At 43.7% G+C, this 18,887-nt stretch overlaps 1 protein-coding gene across 2 annotated transcripts; it reads right to left on the bottom strand.

The window, feature by feature from the left end:
* Window positions 1-84: 84 nt before the first annotated feature.
* PMPCB (peptidase, mitochondrial processing subunit beta) lies at window positions 85-16,457 on the bottom strand. Of its 2 annotated transcripts, XM_081331321.1 has the most exons (13): window positions 16,336-16,457; window positions 14,165-14,305; window positions 12,239-12,325; window positions 10,522-10,651; window positions 8,979-9,177; window positions 8,324-8,403; window positions 7,697-7,809; window positions 6,073-6,216; window positions 4,479-4,639; window positions 3,305-3,390; window positions 3,110-3,198; window positions 1,228-1,303; window positions 85-291 (listed from the first exon to the last, which is right to left on the bottom strand). In XM_081331321.1, the coding sequence occupies exons 1-13, from the start codon at window positions 16,432-16,434 to the stop codon at window positions 227-229; spliced, it is 1,470 nt and encodes a 489-aa protein (XP_081187447.1). In that variant the 5' UTR covers window positions 16,435-16,457; the 3' UTR covers window positions 85-226. The 2 variants fall into 2 exon arrangements, 1 of the variants encoding a protein (XP_081187447.1); XR_014026945.1 differs by lacking the exon at window positions 3,305-3,390.
* Between the last annotated feature and the right edge of the window lie 2,430 nt (window positions 16,458-18,887).

The raw sequence follows: 18,887 nt of genomic DNA, 5'->3' as shown, positions 1-18,887 counted from the left end.
TTTTCCCCAAGGCTGCGTTGTCAGTTCGGTCGGACAGATTATCGGGGGCAGCAGGGAAAGCCAGTCGGTGTCAGGCTGGCTTTATTTTTATTTTTTTAAATTAAAAAGCCTGCCGCTCGGTTAAAAGGGGAACAAAAATCGGCCCTCTAGTCCTGAAAGTTGAACTGTTTGCCACCAAGCTCTCCGGGGGTCTCGTTCGATCTTCCAAGTCAGCTCGCCGAGAGGATCAACCCCGAAGCCAATACATGCCACTACAGAGTCGGTCGTAATCGGGCAGCTGTTCGAGAGGGCCTGGAATGAGAGAAAGGAAGATTACTCCTCGGTGTCAAAGCTGGCGAAATGTTTAAAGAAGGAAATCACAGGTAGTCCTCATCTTACAACAGTTCAAAGTCACCGCGACGTAAAAAAGATGTTGAGACTCTAGAAGAAGAGTGCAGAGAAGAGCAACAAAGATGATTAGGGGACTGGAGGCTAAAACATATAAGGGAACGGTTGCTGGAATTGGGTATGTCCAGTTTAACGAAGAGAAGGACAAGGGGGGACATGATAGCCGTGTTCCAGTATCTCAGGGGCTGCCCCAAAGAAGAGGCAGTCAAGCTATTGTCCAAAGCGCCCGAAGGCAGGACAAGAAGCAATGGAGGGAAACCAACCAAGCAGAGAAACAACCTAGAACAAAGGAGGAATTTCCCGACAGTGAGAACAATTAACCAGTGGAACAACCTGCCTCCAGAAGTTGTGAATGCTCACACTGGAAGTTTTTAAGAAGAGACTGGAGGACAGCCCTTTGTCTGAAATGGTGTAGGGTTTCCTGCCTGATCAGGGGGTTGGACTAGATGACCTCCAAGGTCCCTTCCAACTTCATCATCATCATCATCATCATTATTTACAACAGCACTGAAAAAGGTGAATTTTCACGGTTGCGATCTTTGCAGCATCCCCACGATCACGCGGTCAAAATCCAGACGCTGGGCAACCGGCTCATATTTATGACGGTTGCGGGGTCCCGGGGAGTGTCACGTCGATCCCCTTTTGCGACCTTCTGACAAGCGAAGGCAATGGGGGAAGCCAGATTTCATTTAGCAATCGGGTTACTGACTTATCAACGGTGGCAAGAGAGGGGGCGAAACTCACCAAACAAAGTGTCTCGTTTGACGACAGAAATATGTGTGTGGAGGGGGGGGGAATCAGAAACAGTGGCCATAAGTCGAGGGTTAATTAAGTACTTACCCACGGCTGCAACTGCAGGGCGCTTGTTGTAGATGTATTTTGTACACACATCCTTGATGGTCTGAGCGTCGACGGCCTGAAATAGGAAACGGAAACTTGATTTTTGAACAAAGCTGAAGGCGCAATCGGCAGCCTACCAGGCTGGCAAGAGATTTTCCGTTTTATAGACAAAAGATCAAATTTTGCAGAAGGGACAATTGCCATTTTTTTCACACAACGCACTTACAAAAGTCCAATAATACTGACAAAGCTGGGTGACTTTTTCTCTCCGCCCAGGCCACCTCACAGGATTGTTGTTGCGGGAAAAAACGGGGAAGGCGTGTTGGACGTGTCTGCCACCTTACGTTATTGGTTAAAAATAATAAAGACGGGATGCACATAATAAAATAGCTTAAGATTTCCCCTTCATATTGTATAACCCTGTACAAAATGTTTTAGAGATGGCCTTTAACACCGGTGAGGTTAGCAAAAGTGTTTAAAAAATATATCAAGCAATTGTTGGAAATGTAGACAAAACCTAGGCACCTATTTATTTTATTTTTATTTTAATTCCATTTATATCCTGCCCTTCTCCGAAGACTCAGGGCAGCTTACAAGCTTAGCAGTAGCCTTCATTCTATGTATATGCCTGCTTATTAGGGCTTTCACACACACACACACACGCACACACCCCAAGCGGCATTATTACAAAGTCAGCTTAATTGCCCCCAACAATCTGGGTCCTCATTTTACCGACCTCGGAAGGATGGAAGGCTGAGTCAACCTTGAGCCTGGTGGGACTCGAACCTGCACTAATTGCAGGCAGCTGGTGTTACTTAAGGAGGCATTAGCCCACTGCTCCACCAAGGCTCTTTCCATCTTAACCAACAGATTTTGGTTAAGAATACACACATGGTTAGAGAAAATGACTAAAAAAACCCACAGATTTTAAGCCCGAACTATTTTCATTAGGCATTTTTCATTAGGAAATTATGAGAAAGAATGTATTTATCTAATTTTACATGTATTAACTGCAGCGAGAATTGTGTTCGCTCAACACTGGGGGAAAAATGAAGATTTACCAACAGAGGAAGAGTTGCATTAAAAAAAAATAGATTGTGCAGAAATGGATGGATTGACATTGAAAACGAAAGAGAAAGAAGAGTCAGTTTACTTTAGAACAGGGTTCTTCAAACTTGGCCCTTTTATGACTTGTGGACTTCAACTCCCAGAATTCCTCAGCCAGTGTGACTGGCTGAGGAATTCTGGGAGTTGAAGTCCACAAGTCATAAAAGGGCCAAGTTTGAAGAACCCTGCTTTAGAACGTGGGACACCTTTTATCAATGGCTAGAAAAATGAGGTCGAGAGAAAAGAATTTAACATGTATTAGTAAGTTAAATGTTGGAACGCAGACAATATGTTGCTGATAAAATATTAAGCACCTGTGATTATAAAAAATTAATATATAGATAGGTGATAAGATAGATGATAGATGACAGACAGACAAATGGATACCTGTAGACAGACATAGATGACAAATAGACATAGACAGACAGATAAGCAGATATAGATGATAGACATACATACTGGTAGATGATAGAGATAGATAGATAGATAGATAGATAGATAGATAGATAGATAGATAGATAGATAGATAGATAGATAGATAATAGATAGATATATAGAATGATGGACACAGACAAACAGACCAGATCAGATAGATATAGATATGATGGACAGACAGACAGACAGACAGATAGGTAGATAAGATTTCCTTTCAGCCGGCGGGAAGTCTCGCCTCCGAAGATTTACGCCTAACACACACACACACACACACACACACACACACACACACTGGCCCAACCAGAGACGTTTACTGATTGCACGCATAAATGTTCCTTACTTCAATTCTTGCCTCAAGTTCGGGAATCGGGATCCGGCGATTGTAGCACAGCATCTGCCGTCCGATGTCTTCGCAAATGGGAGTGGAACCTAAAATTACAGACTCTTAAAGCGTGTCTGTCAATTAATTAAACCGAAGAGGAAGAAAATAATAATAATAATAATAATAAAACCCAGCTAGCTATATAGATCATACCGTCTAGTTGTAACAGCATGTTCGTCTTCAGCAGGTTTTTAGCACGGGCTACTTCGCTTTCCGTAACGCTGGTGCACAGACGTATCCTGTCCAGATTGAAAGATGATGAAGGGACTGGCAGCTGCCAGTTTACCTTGTAAGGTTTGGTTCTTTTCTCTCCAGGGGACTATTTAGTGATTTTGTCTGGAATGTGGATAATCCTCAATTTACGATCGCAGCTGAGCCCAAATTTGTACTGCTAAGCGAGATACTTGTTGAGTTTTGCCACGTTTTAACGGCCTTTCTTGCCGTTAAGCGAATCACCGCAGTTATCAAATTAATGATGTGCTCGTTAAGTGACGGTCAGAAATTTGGGGGCCAATTGTGGTTACAAGTTTGAGCACTATCCACAGAGCTTTAGGGACACCCTGTACTAAGCGGCAGAAATTTGCCTCCGCTTGGCTATCCCTGAAATATTATTTAAAATACCTGCAGTGTCATCAACACTCAAGTTACTCGGACATTGGCAAAAGGAGAGAACATTTGTAGCCCGGGATTGAACTGTGCAATCTGCTGCTCTCTTGAGCTTGGTTGTTACGGACGTTTCTTTACCAAACTAGGTAACATCATCAGGCGATGTTACCTAGCTGGGCAATGAAACGTCTGCAAGAAAATAAGCCAGCTCGGAGAGTACCAAGGAGTCTGTTTGGAAGATTTCGCGTCATCTGCACACGGATACTGCTGCACAGGGGTTGTCAAGACCAACTCACACTTTCAGCGACATTCCGCTTCCGCTCGCAGCTGGACCACGGAAAGGGGTGGAGGAAATGCAAAGGTGTGGGGGAATTACGTCGTGCGCAGCGCAGGTTCCCGTGAGGCTGTGCTCCAACCCAAGGACCCATCGAACAACGTGTCCTAGTGTGGGTGGCTGGCTCCCCGTAACAAAACAAACAGAAGCGACTGGCGGACGTAACGCATTGTGACCGGCCCACAGGCAAAGCGGGGAAATTAGCTATGCAAGCTTTTGCGTGGGAAACCTAGAGCTGGTTTTGCTTCGTCTGCGCCAATGTAGTTGATCCAGTAAAGTTTTATAGGTTAAAATGATGTCCCAGGAGTTTCTTTTTTCTGGATCCGCCAAATGGACAGTTGGTAGTTAAGGTGGCAGTTAGTTCCAACTCAAAGTTGCTGTCCTTACCATTCCCTCTGAACGTAGTGCATCATATCCTCCAGGGTGGCTCCTTCACAAACCATATAAAGACCCCACAGTCCGGTATCCGTGTAACAAGTATTGAAAGATTGGAAGCTGTGGCAAAGGTTGCCGTGACACGCAGCTTGAGCTAGCTTGCTGGAGAGATTCTGTTCAAAGAGAAGAAGGGAAACAAAGCTTTTGAACGCCCCTCCGAGCTCAGAAAAATGGAAGGGGTTTGGTTTCTAATCACTCGTTCCCAATTTATAAAGGTAAAGGTTCCCCCGCACATGCGTGCTAGTCGTTTCCGACTCTAGGGGCCGGTGCTCATCTCCGTTTCAAAGCCGAAGAGCCAGCGCTTGTCCGAGGACGACTCCGTGGTCATGTGGCCGGCATGACTGGACGCCAAAGGCGCACGGAACGCTGTTACCTTCCCACCGGAGTGGTCCCTATTTTTCTACTTGACTTTTTACGTGCTTTCGAACTGCTAGGTTGGCAGGAGCTGGGACGAGTAACAGGCGCTCACTCTGTTACGTGGCACTCAGGATTCGACCTGCCAAACTGCTGATCTTCTGATCGACAAGCTCAGCGTCCTAACCCACTGAGCCACCGCGTCCCAGATAGATAGATATAGATGATAGATGATAGAGATGAGATAAAATAGAGATGAGATAGACAGAGATGAGATAGACAGATATAATAGATGATAGAGATGAGATAAAATAGATGAGATAGAGATGAGATAGAGATGAGATAGATATAATAGATGATAGAGATGAGATAAAACAGGTGAGATAGAGATGAGATAGACAGATAGAGATGAGATACATATAATAGATGATAGAGATGAGATAAAACAGGTGAGATAGAGATGAGACAGAGATGAGATACATATAATAGATGATAGAGATGAGATAAAATAGGTGAGATAGAGATGAGACAGACAGATGAGATACATATAATAGATGATAGAGATGAAATAAAATAGGTGAGATAGAGATGAGACAGACAGAGATGAGATACATATAATAGATGATAGAGATGAGATAAAATAGGTGAGATAGAGATGAGACAGATAGAGATTAGATATAATAGATGATAGAGGTGAGATAAAATAATGAGATAGAGATGAGATAGACAGAGATGAGATAGATAGATATAATAGATGGTAGAGGTGAGATAAAATAGATGAGATAGAGATGAGATAGACAGACAGATGAGACAGAGAAATCATCAGAACTTCATAAGTCATAATTCTCCTTTTTCCAAGGAGGTTGTAACTTTGAACAGCTGTTAAGTGATCGGTTGTAAGTCAAGGACTTCCTGTAATCAACAGACCAACCAAATAATTGCTACAGAAGAGTTAAAGACTCATTTTTGCCTTTTCTGGGGGGGCGGGGAGAAAGCCTATTCCGCCTTCCCTCGTTGCCTCATCGCCCTACACGGCATCAGGAGACCCAGGGCTCCCTTAAGCCGGAATGCAGAACTTATCCTGGCTTATTTCCCTGGAATTCATGTCCTTAAAACCAGGCGAAGCCTTTATGGGGAGCCGTCCCAGTAAGCGAAGCAAGAACTCTTTAAGACCGCTCAGCGGCTCACTCACCATTCCCCCGCCGAAAGAACGGTCCCAGTTGCCAATGAGGGTGTTGGCCACCATCAGAGGGATGGTGTCCGGGTGACACCAGCCGGCTGCTTCCACCGCAATGGCCAGGTGCGCCAGGGGCATTTTGTCATCTCGAACTCGGATCTGGGAAAATCAACAGGTAACAAGGAACAAAGCGGCCCAGAGAAGTTAACCTCACAGCCACCCCCCAAGCTCTAGGCTTCACACTCAAACGGATATGAAAACTCACAATTTTGGTGCCAACAGCTCAATTAAGCCGTAATCCAGGAAGAATTTAAGGGGCAAGTGAGAGATAGATGCCCCTAAGGCAGGGGTAGGCAACCTTGGCTCTTTTATGGCTTGTAGACTTCAACTCCCAGCATTCCTGAGCCAGCATGACTCAGCTTGGAAACCTCGCCCTTTCCCCTCAGCATGGCTGGCTCAGGAATTCTGGGAGCTGAAGTCCATAAGTAAATAAAGCGGCCTAGGCCTAGGGCAGGGGTAGGCAACCTTGGCTCTTTTATGACTCCTGGACTTAACTCCCAGCATTCCTGAGCCAGCATGGCTCAGCTTGGAAACCTCGCCCTTTCCCCTCAGCGTGGCTGGCTCAGGAATTCTGGGAGTTGAAGTCCACAAGTCATAAAAGAGCCAAGGTTGCCTACCCCTGCCCTAAGGGGGAATTGATCTATGTGTGGCTGAGAGTTGATAACTCGGAAAACAACACAAAATGAAATAGAAATAAGGAGATTTGTGAGTTCTAGTCTCCAGCTTCAGGTATGGAAACCAGCTAGGTGATTTGGGGCCCATCACCAGGAGACAGTGAGTTCTAGTTCCACCTTAGGCTTGAAACCCAGTTAGGGGACTTTGGGCCAATTCACCAGAAGGCAGTAAATTCTAGTTCCACCTTAGGCTTGAAAACCAGTTAGGGGACTTTGGGCCAATTCACCAGGAGGCAGTGAGTTCTAGTTCCACCTTAGAGTGGAAAGCCAGTTAAGGGACTTGGGGCCAATCACCAGGAGACAGTGAGTTCTAGTTCCACCTTAGGCCTGAAAGCCAGTTAGGGGACTTTGGGCCAATCACCAGGAGACAGTGAGTTCTAGTTCCACCTTAGGCTTGAAACCCAGTTAGGGGACTTTGGGCCAATTCACCAGAAGGCAGTAAATTCTAGTTCCACCTTAGGCTTGAAAACCAGTTAGGGGACTTTGGGCCAATTCACCAGGAGGCAGTGAGTTCTAGTTCCACCTTAGAGTGGAAAGCCAGTTAAGGGACTTGGGGCCAATCACCAGGAGACAGTGAGTTCTAGTTCCACCTTAGGCCTGAAAGCCAGTTAGGGGACTTTGGGCCAATCACCAGGAGACAGTGAGTTCTAGTTCCACCTTAGGATCAAAAGCCAGTTAAGGGACTTTGGGCCAATCACCAAGAGAGGCCAAATTCTACTCCCGCCTTAGGTGCGAAAACTGGCTGGGTGACTTTTTGCCAGCGTGCCCGGCTGAGGAATTCTGGGAGTTGAAGTCTGCCAGTCATAAAAGGGCCAGGTTTGAAGACCCCTGTAGCATGCGATCAACCATTCTAGCGGGGCTGCTGTTGCCTCAGGCCCCTCGCAGATGAAAGAGCCCCCACTTACTTCGCTGCCGGTGAACTGGCAAGGGGGCAAAACCGGGGCGCCTTCTTTCTTAATGGACGGCAGGTTGCCAAAATGGTATTTTGCCAGCTCGAGCAGTTCCTCATGAGCGACTCCTAAATCAACGACATACATTCTTTTAGAGTCGTGGAGGCCACTTGGAGGTTTACCTGCGTCCTCAGGGTCACCTGAGTGGTGCAAATGGGCGCGGAGCCTTCTTGGAACTGCTGAAAGGATTGTGTTGTAGACTGGAGACAGATGATGCCACATTCCCCCTCCCCCAAATCCGTTGAGGGAGGGCTGTTCAGTTTTGACTAGATGGCCTCTTGGAGCCCTCTTTCAAGCCAGCGGTCCTCTCTGTCCAAAATGTGGACTTTGCTGTCTTGGAAAGAGCGGCCTTGGTCTTTCAAATGCAGATGGACTCCTGACTCTTGTCCTGTTGGGTTTGCTCTCCTACGTTGTGTCCTGCGTTTGTGGAGTTTATGCGTTTAGCCCTGGATATCCCTAGATATTGGGTCTTGGGCATTTGCAAAGAGACTAACAACGATGCCAAGCAGGAAAGTGGGAGGAAGAGAAACCGAAAATAAATCACGCAACTACAGTATTACAGACCAACAGTATCACACCAACCTCCAGCAGACGCCAGGACAATCCTCGGTCCTTTGTAATGCATCGTTATATATTCCACCAAATCGTTGCGGTTAATGGACCTGTCGGATGAGAGAAACGAAGAATATATATATTCGAATGACCAAACATCCACATATATATATATATATATATATATATACACATACACACACACACACACATATATACATATACATATACATATACGTTTCTTCTCTTATACCTTCAATTCTACGTGGGGAAAAACCCGAATGACCAAAGATCTACATACAAACACCCGCGAAAACCTCAGAAACATACATATACATACACACACACACACACACACACAGTATATATCGCTCGGATTGAAAAAAAAAGATGAGCAAAAACAACACACAAATTATAAATACGGGTAGTCCTCGACTTAGTGACCGTTCAGTTACGACGACACTGACTTGTATTTATGACAGTCGCAGTGCCCCCGGGGTCACGTCACCAAAATCCAGACTCTTGGCAACTGACTCGTATTTATGACGGTCGCAGTGCCCCTGGGGTCACGTGATCAAAATTCTGCCAGAGAGGATCCCGCTGACGCTCTCTCTCTCTTTCTCTCTCTCTCTCTCTCTCTCTCTCTCTGACTTAACGACAAGGAGCTGAGACAGGGGGAACCTACTTGATGTTCTCGGTGGGTCCTAAAATCGTCCGTCCCAGGGCTGTGTTTTGGTAGGCGGTGGCGTGAAGGTAATCGAAGACCACTTCCTGCAAGTTGGTCTCCACTTCCTGCATTTCTCGGAGGATCACGCCTCGTTCCCGCTCAATCTCGGCCTCCCCCAGGGTGCTGTTCTGGATGATGTCAGCAAGGATTTCAACCGCTGGAGTCAACGAGACAAGACGGGGGGAAAAACCGCAGGGTTGCAAAATGCAAAAGGGCGCCGTTTTAATTCTGACGGGTTTCTCCAAGGACATTTTTTCCCCTGGGGGAATTGACAAACAGGCGCGGGTCGCCTTCGACTCGCAACACAACTCGTTTAGCGACCGTTCAACGTTAGAACGGCGCTGGGGAGAAGAAAAAAGGGACGACCGTTTTGCCCACATCCCACCGCAGTAGCATCCCCGTGGATGCAGGATCGGAATTCAGAGGTGTGTCGACTGACTCGTATTTATGACGGTCGCAGTGTCCCCGAAGGGGGTCACGCGATCCCCTTTTTGCGACCTTCTGACGAGCAAAGCCAACGTGGGAAGCCGGATTCGCTTAACAACCGTGTTATTAACTTAACCACTGCGGCGATTCACTTAGCGACTGTGGCAAGAAATGTTCGTAAAGTGGGGCAAAATTCCCCGAACAACTGTTTCGCTTAGCAACAGGAACTGTGGGCTCCGTTGCGATCGTAAAGTCGAGGATTGCCTGCACTGCTATGGGTAACCCAGAGCGTCACAAGCAGAGGAAAGTGGCAAAACGCTCTCTTCATGCTTTTTCTAAATTTTATTTTTCATTTATTAACATTAAATTTCAGTAAATTACCAATGAAGACATCACAATCTGCTCCAGATTAAGAAGGCAGGAAGAAAGTGTTTGTAATTACTGATGGGACAGCTCAACGTGATTTGAATATGTGAGACTCTTCAGAACATCCCATCATTTTTTTTCTGAATGGACCAAAGGGGCGTGGCCTGCAGGAGACTTGACTCTGATCATTCTGCATCCCTCTTGGCTCCACCCACCGATGCTACTACAAACTAGAGCTGTGTTTCAAAGACAGCAGGGAAGAATATTATCATCGCAGTCAAGACAGATGTTCAGTCCGGACTTTGGACGTTTTATCCACCTACTGAGTCTTTCCAAGGACCTGGAATAGGTAACTGTGGATGTCTGATGACGTTAACAGGTATCTGTCACAGGATGTCAGCTGTTGCAAGCAAAGCTGCCTTCTGCAATTGACCCGACGGGGATTTTGTCAATGCCGATGGCGTTCAAGTTATGGTCCAGGTGTTTGGGGATTGCACCCAAGGCGCCCAAATTACTACTGGCACTCCCCTTTGCTTTATTTGGTTATTATTAAATTGATCTGCCACCCACCTCACGGTTGGAGGCTTCTCTTGAGTGGAATACGCCTAAGGAAGCACGGTAGCCTGCAGTCAGCCCATATTTAATCTGTTGTTTGCCAAAAACAGCAGACACGTACCTAATCAAAAAGAATTTTGGAGCTTGCAATTACCTCTCGGCAAGTCTTTCGAGAAAGCTTTTGCGTAATACACGGTTTGTTCCCTCGAGGTGTAAGCGTTAAGGTGAGCGCCCATGTTCTCAATCTCCAGCTCCAGGTCCAACTGAGATCTCTTTTTGGTACCCTGCGATTTAAGGATCTGCAGTTATTTCAACTGGGGAAGCGATAGGAAAAGGAAGGGAAAAAAGACACCATTTATTGGCTCTTCATAGCAATTGCACTCAGACGTATATACCGCTTCACAGACCTCTCTTAAGTGGTTTACAGAGGCAGCGTGTTGCCCCCCTCCCAACAATCCGGGTCTTCATTTTACTGACTTCGGAAGGATGGAAGGCTGAGTCAACACTGAGCCGGTCAGAATCGAACTCCTGGCGGTGGGCAGTGAGTTAGCCTGCAATATTGCGTTCTAACCATTGCGCCACCAGGAAGGAGAATGAGAAAGGGAATAAGACAGGAAGGAAGGAAGGAAGGAAGGAAGGAAAGAAGGAAGGAAGGAAGGAAGGAAGGAAGGAAGGAAGGAAGGAAGGAAGGAAGGAAGGAAGGGAGGGAGGGAAGAAGGAAAAGGAAGGGAGGGAGGGAAGGAGGGAGGAAGGGAGGAAGAGGGAGGGAGGAAGGAAGGAAGAGAGGGAAGGGGGAGGGAGGGAGGGGGGAAGGAAGAGAGAGAGAGAGGGAAGGAATAGTAATAGCACTTAGATTTATATACCGCTTCACAGTGCTTCACAGCCCTCTCTAAGAGGTTTACAGAGTCAGCGTGTTGCCCCCAACAATCGGGGTCCTCGTTTTACCGACCTCGGAAGGCTGAGTCAACCTTCAGCCCCATCAGGATCGAACTGCTGGCAGTGGGCAGAGTTAGCCTGCAATGCTGCATTCTCACCACAGCTCCTTTTAGACAAACGCAGCGTGTGAGCTCTTTATTAGTGATTTCAAAGTATTCCGGAAACCACCAGCTTTGCCTTAAAATTCTGGCAGCTGACCTGTTTATGGGAAGCAAAAGCAGCCCAACAGGTAATGCCTAAGACTATAGCAGGTTTATTTGAGAAGCTGGGAATTTTGACAGCACTTGAGGGGGCCCCCGACAACAACATGCCGAAATGCAGGATAAGGGCCAAGCATAAAAAAATAAAATAAAATCCATTTGCATACCATCAAAGTGCTGAAACTGTTTTCCTGCGGCATCCTCCAGCTTTGCAGGATGATGGCCTACCAGGATTGTCCACATGACGTAGTAAAAAAAAAAGTCAAGATAGAAGAAGCCTGAGCAGTGCCATTAAAGCTCCATCTGCTTTTCGTGGCAGCCATCTTGCCTTTTTTGACCACATCTGACAGACATGCCTACCTACCAACCTCACTCTGTTATTGTTTATATGTCAGGGGTCTTCAAACGTGGCCCTTTTATGACTTGTGGACTTCAGCTCCCAGAATTTCTCAGCCAGGCACGCGTGCCTGGCTGAGGAATTCTGGGAGTTGAAGTCCACAAGTCATAAAAGGGCCAAGTTTGAAGACCCCTGACATATGTTCTACTGTGCCTTATTCTCTGCAGGTTCAACCCAGGCAACTTAACACTTTTTTAGTTCTTAAGGATCCTCACTGGGCTTCCGAATGGCTCAGAAGAATTCTTGCCAAATAAAATAAAAATGCAAGCAGCGACCTTGGGCCTTTGCACGCACAGAGTCAGAAATGAATAAATGAAAAATAGATTTTCAGAACTTGCCTTAAAAGCCATGTGCTCCAGGAAGTGAGCCGTCCCGTTGTTTTTCTCATTCTCGTATCGGCTTCCGGCATCGATCCAAAGCCCCACCTTGTTCAGAACACATTATTTTATTTTTTTTACTAAAACAATAAAACACGGCTTCCAAAATGCCGAGGAAACCAGAAGCAGCTGATTTTCCCTTAAAGGGCTAAAACTTTACAATGACAAACTTGGTCTTCAGGTACTGTAATATGGAGGAACAGCTAGAAAGGTCTAACATTTTAGTGCCCATTTAAGTTCCATTTATCAAATGTTCTACTGATAGCTCTGTATTTCTTTTTTTTAAAAAAATATGCTTTTGTTTTTTAGATATCATCAATATTTGGTAAACAGTGTGTTGTCTGGGTTTGTATTTACAAATAATCAATAACACTTAGTGTCTATTGTTCCATATTCCACATACTAGCTTTCCTTGATTTTCTCTCCTTCCAACACATATTCTCTTTTATCAACCTTAAAATAGTACATTTCTTGATAATTTTAGAAGGTAACAATTAAATACCTACGAATATCCTCCACCTCATTATTAAGCTTCTTTTGTAATTAATCATCTAGGTCACCTTATCACAGATCCTGTTTTTAGAGTTCTCGTTTAAATTTATTTTCCCCACAATATTCAAAAGAAAATATTTTTACCTCTTAAAGTAGAGCAGAGTAGAGTAGAATGGAATAGGTCAAAATGCAACAGAATTAGAAATAAAGAATAGAATAGAATAGAATAGAATAGAATAGAATAGAATAGAATAGAATAGAATAGAATAGAATAGAATAGAATAGAATAGAATAGAATAGAATAGAATAGAATAGAATAGAGGAATGAAGAATAGAATGGAATGGAATGGAATGGAATGGAATGGAATGGAATAGAATGGAATAGAATAGAATAGAATAGAATAGAATAGAATAGAATAGAATAGAATAGAATAGAATAGAATAGAATAGAATAGAATAGAATAGAATAGAATAGAATAGAATAGAGGAATGAAGAATAGAATGGAATGGAATGGAATGGAATGGAATGGAATAGAATAGAATAGAATAGAATAGAATAGAATAGAATAGAATAGAATAGAATAGAATAGAATAGAATAGAATAGAATAGAATAGAATAGAGGAATGAAGAATAGAATGGAATGGAATGGAATGGAATGGAATGGAATGGAATGGAATGGAATGGAATAGGATAGAATAGAATAGAATAGAATAGAATAGAATAGAATAGAATAGAATAGAATAGAATAGAATAGAATAGAATAGAATAGAATAGAATAGAATAGAATAGAATAGAATAGAATAATAGAATAGAATAGAATAGAATAGAATAGAATAGAATAGAATAGAATAGAATAGAATAGAGGAATGAAGAATAGAATGGAATGGAATGGAATGGAATGGAATAGAATAGAATAGAATAGAATAGAATAGAATAGAATAGAATAGAATAGAATAGAATAGAATAGAATAGAATAGAATAGAATAGAATAGAATAGAATAGAATAGAATAGAGGAATGAAGAATAGAATGGAATGGAATGGAATGGAATGGAATGGAATGGAATGGAATAGGATAGAATAGAATAGAATAGAATAGAATAGAATAGAATAGAATAGAATAGAATAGAATAGAATAGAATAGAATAGAATAGAATAGAATAGAATAGAATAGAATAGAATAGAATAGAATAGAATAATAGAATAGAATAGAATGGAAGCTGGAAGGGACCTTGGAGGTCTTCTAGTCCAGCCCCCTGCTTGAGCAGGAGAACCTATACCATCTCAGACAAGTGACTGTCCAGTCTCCTCTTAAAAATCTCCGGGGATGGAGCGCCCACGACCTCTGAAGGCAAGCTCGAGAAAGGACAGTTTCCCCCTGACCAAGGTTACTTACCGTACACGTTGTAAGTCCAGAATCTTCAGAAGCCACCCTCAAGCCATTGTCCAGAGTCGAGACTTTCGTTTCGGGGACATTCAGGACGATTTGGGGTGCTACTTTAGTAACCGTGCATCTGTTTCTCCCAAGGTGGAAAGCCTAGTTTGAGAAAGAAGGAAAAAAAAGTATCACATGAGCAATAAGGTTAAAAATATATATATATACAGTCTTAACTTCCTTTAAGAGAAATTAAAGTCTCCGTTATTTCTTTAGCGCCAGAGCCGAGGCCACGTGGATTCCATTTTATGCCCGGCTTATTTTTGTGAGCGCGATAAGGAGTTCCTAGGGAGCAAAATGCACACCGAGTCCTCGCTTTAAGGAGAGGACAATTTCCCCAGGTTACACAGTAGACATTGTGGGTCTGCTCCAGGCAGTCCTCGACTTACGAGCGCAGTGGAGCCCAAAATTTCTGCTGCTAAGCGAAAACTGAAAATGGGGTCCCTCTGTTATGAAGGCTTTTTAATTAATTCAACCTTTCTTCTTTAATGCCGCGTTTTAACTGGAAATTCAGGGAGAGCCAGTTTGGTGCAGAAAAAAGGGGAATAAAGGAAGTTCTAGCGTGTCAAGCCTTGGGCACAAAATCTGCTGAGGGACCTTGGGCCAGTCACTCTCCGTAAACCCCTGGAAGGAAGCAATGGCAAACCACTTCCAAAATTTTGCCAAGAAAAATGCAGGGACTCTTCCGGGCAGTCACTGGGAATCAAGACTGACTTGAATACACACCAAAAAAAAAAGTAAAAAATTTCTAGAGCAGTTTATAGACAATCAAGGGGAGGGGGGAGAGAAGTCCCTGTTCTCTGGTTGATAAGCAAAATCTCAAAAATATCACCGCTTCGTCTGTGATTAATTCCCAGAAAGAGTTGTCTCTTCTTAAGTCTGATTTAAACCTAGATGTTACGGAGTGAAAGCAGCACACAGGCCAATCCATGGTTTAAAGAATAAACAGGTGACTGAGTTTGCGAAATCTTCTAAACCTATAAATCACGGGCAAACCACAATGAAGTGTTGACGCACGAAGGCTAACCACAATTTTTATCTGTACCTATTCTAACTGCAAGCAATAAATCTTGGCTCCTTCTTATTTTAATTCTATATTGGGATCCCCATGTCAAAACAACTCACCTTATCTACGGCCAGAATCTGAAAATAACATTTAACACAGCACAGTACTTAAGCAAAATGCTTCAGCTGAGATCTGCATACGTGGGATTGATTGGGGTAGATTGCAGGGGTGACACCGGAATATAATTTTATCATATTTTATCTATCTTTTAAATTATTGTACTCTATTGCAATTTCACTTTAGACTGTATTTTATTCCAATTTCACTTTATTTTATCCCCATTTCATTTTAAATTGTGTTTTATCTCATTCCATTTTAAATTGCTTTTTATCCAGTTTTAGTAATAATTTGTTTCTGGAACTTTGCACTTTGATATGGCCCAAGGGCTAATCAGTAGATAAATAATTATATTTCTATTTCAGCCTAAAGGAGAGACCGGACAGCCATTTGTCCAGAATGGGTATTAGGATCTCCTTGCATTGACAGGGGGTTGGACTAGAAGACCTCCAAGGACCCATCCAACTCTGTTATTCTACGTTCACAACTTCCAATGGGCAATCCTGGCAATAATAGAGGTTAAGGCTGGATTTTGGAGCAATTCGAGAAAGAATTCCGAATTGATCCTTAACAAACTCTAAACAAAGTGCAGGAATCCCCATGGAAAGAAAGGGGGGGGGAGGAAAAACTGCCCGATGTTATACAGCACCAACTTGGCAACTTTAAAGACTTGTGGACTTCAACTCCCAGAATTCCCCAAGCCGGCATGCTTAGCTAAAGAATTCTGGGAGTTGAAGTCTACAAGTGGCTACATAAGGGTTGCCAGAGCTGTACTGCAAGAAACCGCTAGATGGCAGCACTCCATAGCTGCCATCTGGCGGTCTTCCGGGATTCTACCGCCCAGGCCGCCTCGTTTATGCCGCGATCCCAGCCACAAGACTACATCTCCCAAAATGCAGCGCGCCAAGCAGGCCTTCTCTGATGGGAGGAGGCCCGCCGCCGTGGAAAAGCGGGCCGAGGCGGCCCAACCGTCCCCTCGCAGCCCGTCACGTGCGAATCGCCCCCTTACCCGCTGTCCGGGGATTGCGCACCGCGTGCTGAGTTGTCCCGGCCGGGTCCAGAAAAGCCGCCGGCCCGCTCGGCAAGCGGCGGACACGGCCGTCGCCATCTTGGTTGGCAAGCGAAGGAAACCGGCGGGTGAGCCGGGAGCATTTCCGGAAGAGCGAGTCACGTGATCCGATATGCTGGGTGGGCGGGGCGGAGCCACGTCCCTGGCATGGAAACGCTGCAGGCATTTTTTTTCCAAGTTCTTTATGAGTGTTTTTTTTTCAGTTTCGGCTCCTCTTACACAACCGGATGAGACTGCAAAAATAGATAGATAGATAGATAGATAGATAGATAGATAGATAGATAGATAGATAGATAGATAGATAGATAGATAGATAGATAGATAGATAGATAGATAGATAGATAGATAGATAGATAGATAGATAGATAGATAGATAGATAGATAGGATAGATAGGATAGATAGATATACAGATAGATTGAATGGATGGATAGATAGATAGATAGATAGATAGATAGATAGATAGATAGATAGATGATAGATAGATAGATAGATAGATAGATAGACAGACAGACAGACAGACAGAATGGATGGATGGATAGATAGATAGATAGATAGATAGATAGATAGATAGATAGATAGATAGATAGATAGATAGATAGATAGATAGATAGATGATAGATAGATAGATAGGATAGATAGATATACAGATAGATTGAATGGATGGATAGATAGATAGATAGAGATTGATAGATAGATAGATAGATAGATAGATAGATAGATAGATAGATAGATAGATAGATATGGGGATAGAGAAAAAAAGGGAGAGAAAGGGATAGATAGATAGATTAGATAGATAGATAGATAGATAGATAGATAGATAGATAGATAGATAGATATGGGGATAGAGAAAAAAAGGGAGGGAAAGGGATAGATAGACAGATAGATAGATAGATAGATAGATAGATAGATAGATAGATGATAGATAGATAGATAGATAGATAGATAGATAGATAGATCTTTGTTTATGCTTCCATGAGCTTTTGATATGCTTTAGCCTATGCAATGCTTATAATAATAATAATAAAAGTTGGAAGGGACCTTGGAGATCATCTAGTACAACCCCCTGCTCAGGCAGGAAACCCTACACCATTTCAGACAAATAGTTGTGCAGTCTCTTCTTAAAAACCACCAGTGTTGGAGCATTCACAGCTTCTGGAGGCAGGTTGTTCCACTGGTTAATTGTTCTCACTGTCAGGAAATTTCTCCTTAGTTCCAGGTTGAATCTCTCCTTGATTAGATTCTATCCGTTACTTCTCCTACTGCCTTCAGGTGCTTTGGAGAATAGCTTGGCTCCCTCTTCTTTGGGGCAACCCCTGAGATACTGGAAGACTGCTATCATGTCACCCCTAGTCCTTCTCTTCATTAAACTGGACAGACCCCAATTCCAGCAACCGTTCCTTGTATGTTTTAACCTCCAGTCCCCAGGCAGTACGTACCGAGTGAAGGGCTTTTGCTCCAACCAAATCCACAAAGTTCACGGGTGAAAAATCGAGAAGGATGGAGTGGACGTGTCTTCCCGATATCATAAAATGTTCCATTTCCTCCGGAGAGACGTTTTCCGGAGTTGCTTCTCTCCTTGCATTCACCACTTCTGGAGGCAGGTTGTTAGACTGGTTAATTGTTCTGTCAGGAAATTCCTCCTTAGTTCCAGGTTCCTTCTCTCCTTGACTAGTTTCCATCCGTTGCTTCTTGTCCTGCCTTCAGGTGCTTTGGAGAATAGCTTGACTGCCTCTTCTTTGGGGTTGCCCCTGAGACACTGGAAGACTGCTATCATGTCGCCCCTCGTCCTTCTCTTCAGTAGACACCCAATTCCAGCAACCGTTCCTTATATGCCTGGTTCTGTTACTTAGGAAAATCATGGAATTAATATTGCAAAGCTGGGCTGTATAAGCCGAGGCAGAAAATGAAGATCACGCAAAATATTTATGAAAAATGTATTTATAAATACTTATATAAATACTTCTTTTATACCACTTTATAAAACCCTAGTGAGCCCACATCTGGAATACTGCAACCAATTCTGGTCACCATAGTACAAATGTGACCTTAGAAAAAGTTCAGAGAAGAGCAACTAAGATGATCAAAGGCCTGGAGACCAAAACATACGAAGAACGGCTGCAGGGCTTGGGTTTGGCTAGTCTAAAGAAAATAAGAAATGGTGACATTATTTTTATTTATTTTATTTATTTATTTCAACTTATATACCGCCCTTTTCCCGAGGGACTCAGGGCGGTTTACAGGGCAAATTAAAACAGTACAATATATAAAGGTTAAAATAAAATTAAATTAAATAGCCCCCAAATAATTACAAATTAAAACCTTACCCCAAAACCCTCAGTCAAGGCCAGCAAGCTCAAATAGCCAAGTTTTTAGGTCCCGGCGAAACGAGCGAAGGTCGGGGGCCATCCGGAGTATTCCGGATATAGCAGTATTATAGCAGTATTCCAGTATTTGAGGGGTTGCCACAAAGAAGAGGGGGTCATGTTATTCT

This window comes from Vipera berus, assembly GCF_964194415.1.
Source record: "Vipera berus genome assembly, chromosome: 6".
Classification (NCBI taxonomy): Eukaryota; Metazoa; Chordata; class Lepidosauria; order Squamata; family Viperidae; genus Vipera; species Vipera berus.
This window is presented reverse-complemented; position numbering and strand designations above follow the sequence as displayed.

What these genes read in the sequence shown, in the direction of transcription:
- PMPCB (XM_081331321.1), bottom strand. Translation starts at nt 16,434, where the DNA reads ATGGCGACGGCCGTGTCCGCCGCTTGCCGAGCGGGCCGGCGGCTTTTC. An exon ending in CTCGAAAGACTTGCCGAGAG is followed by an intron (nt 9,178 to 10,521) that starts GTAATTGCAAGC and finishes CGTTGACTCCAG; the next exon opens with CGGTTGAAATCCTTGCTGAC. An exon ending in TGTCCTGGCGTCTGCTGGAG is followed by an intron (nt 7,810 to 8,323) that starts GTTGGTGTGATA and finishes TCGTTGATTTAG; the next exon opens with GAGTCGCTCATGAGGAACTG.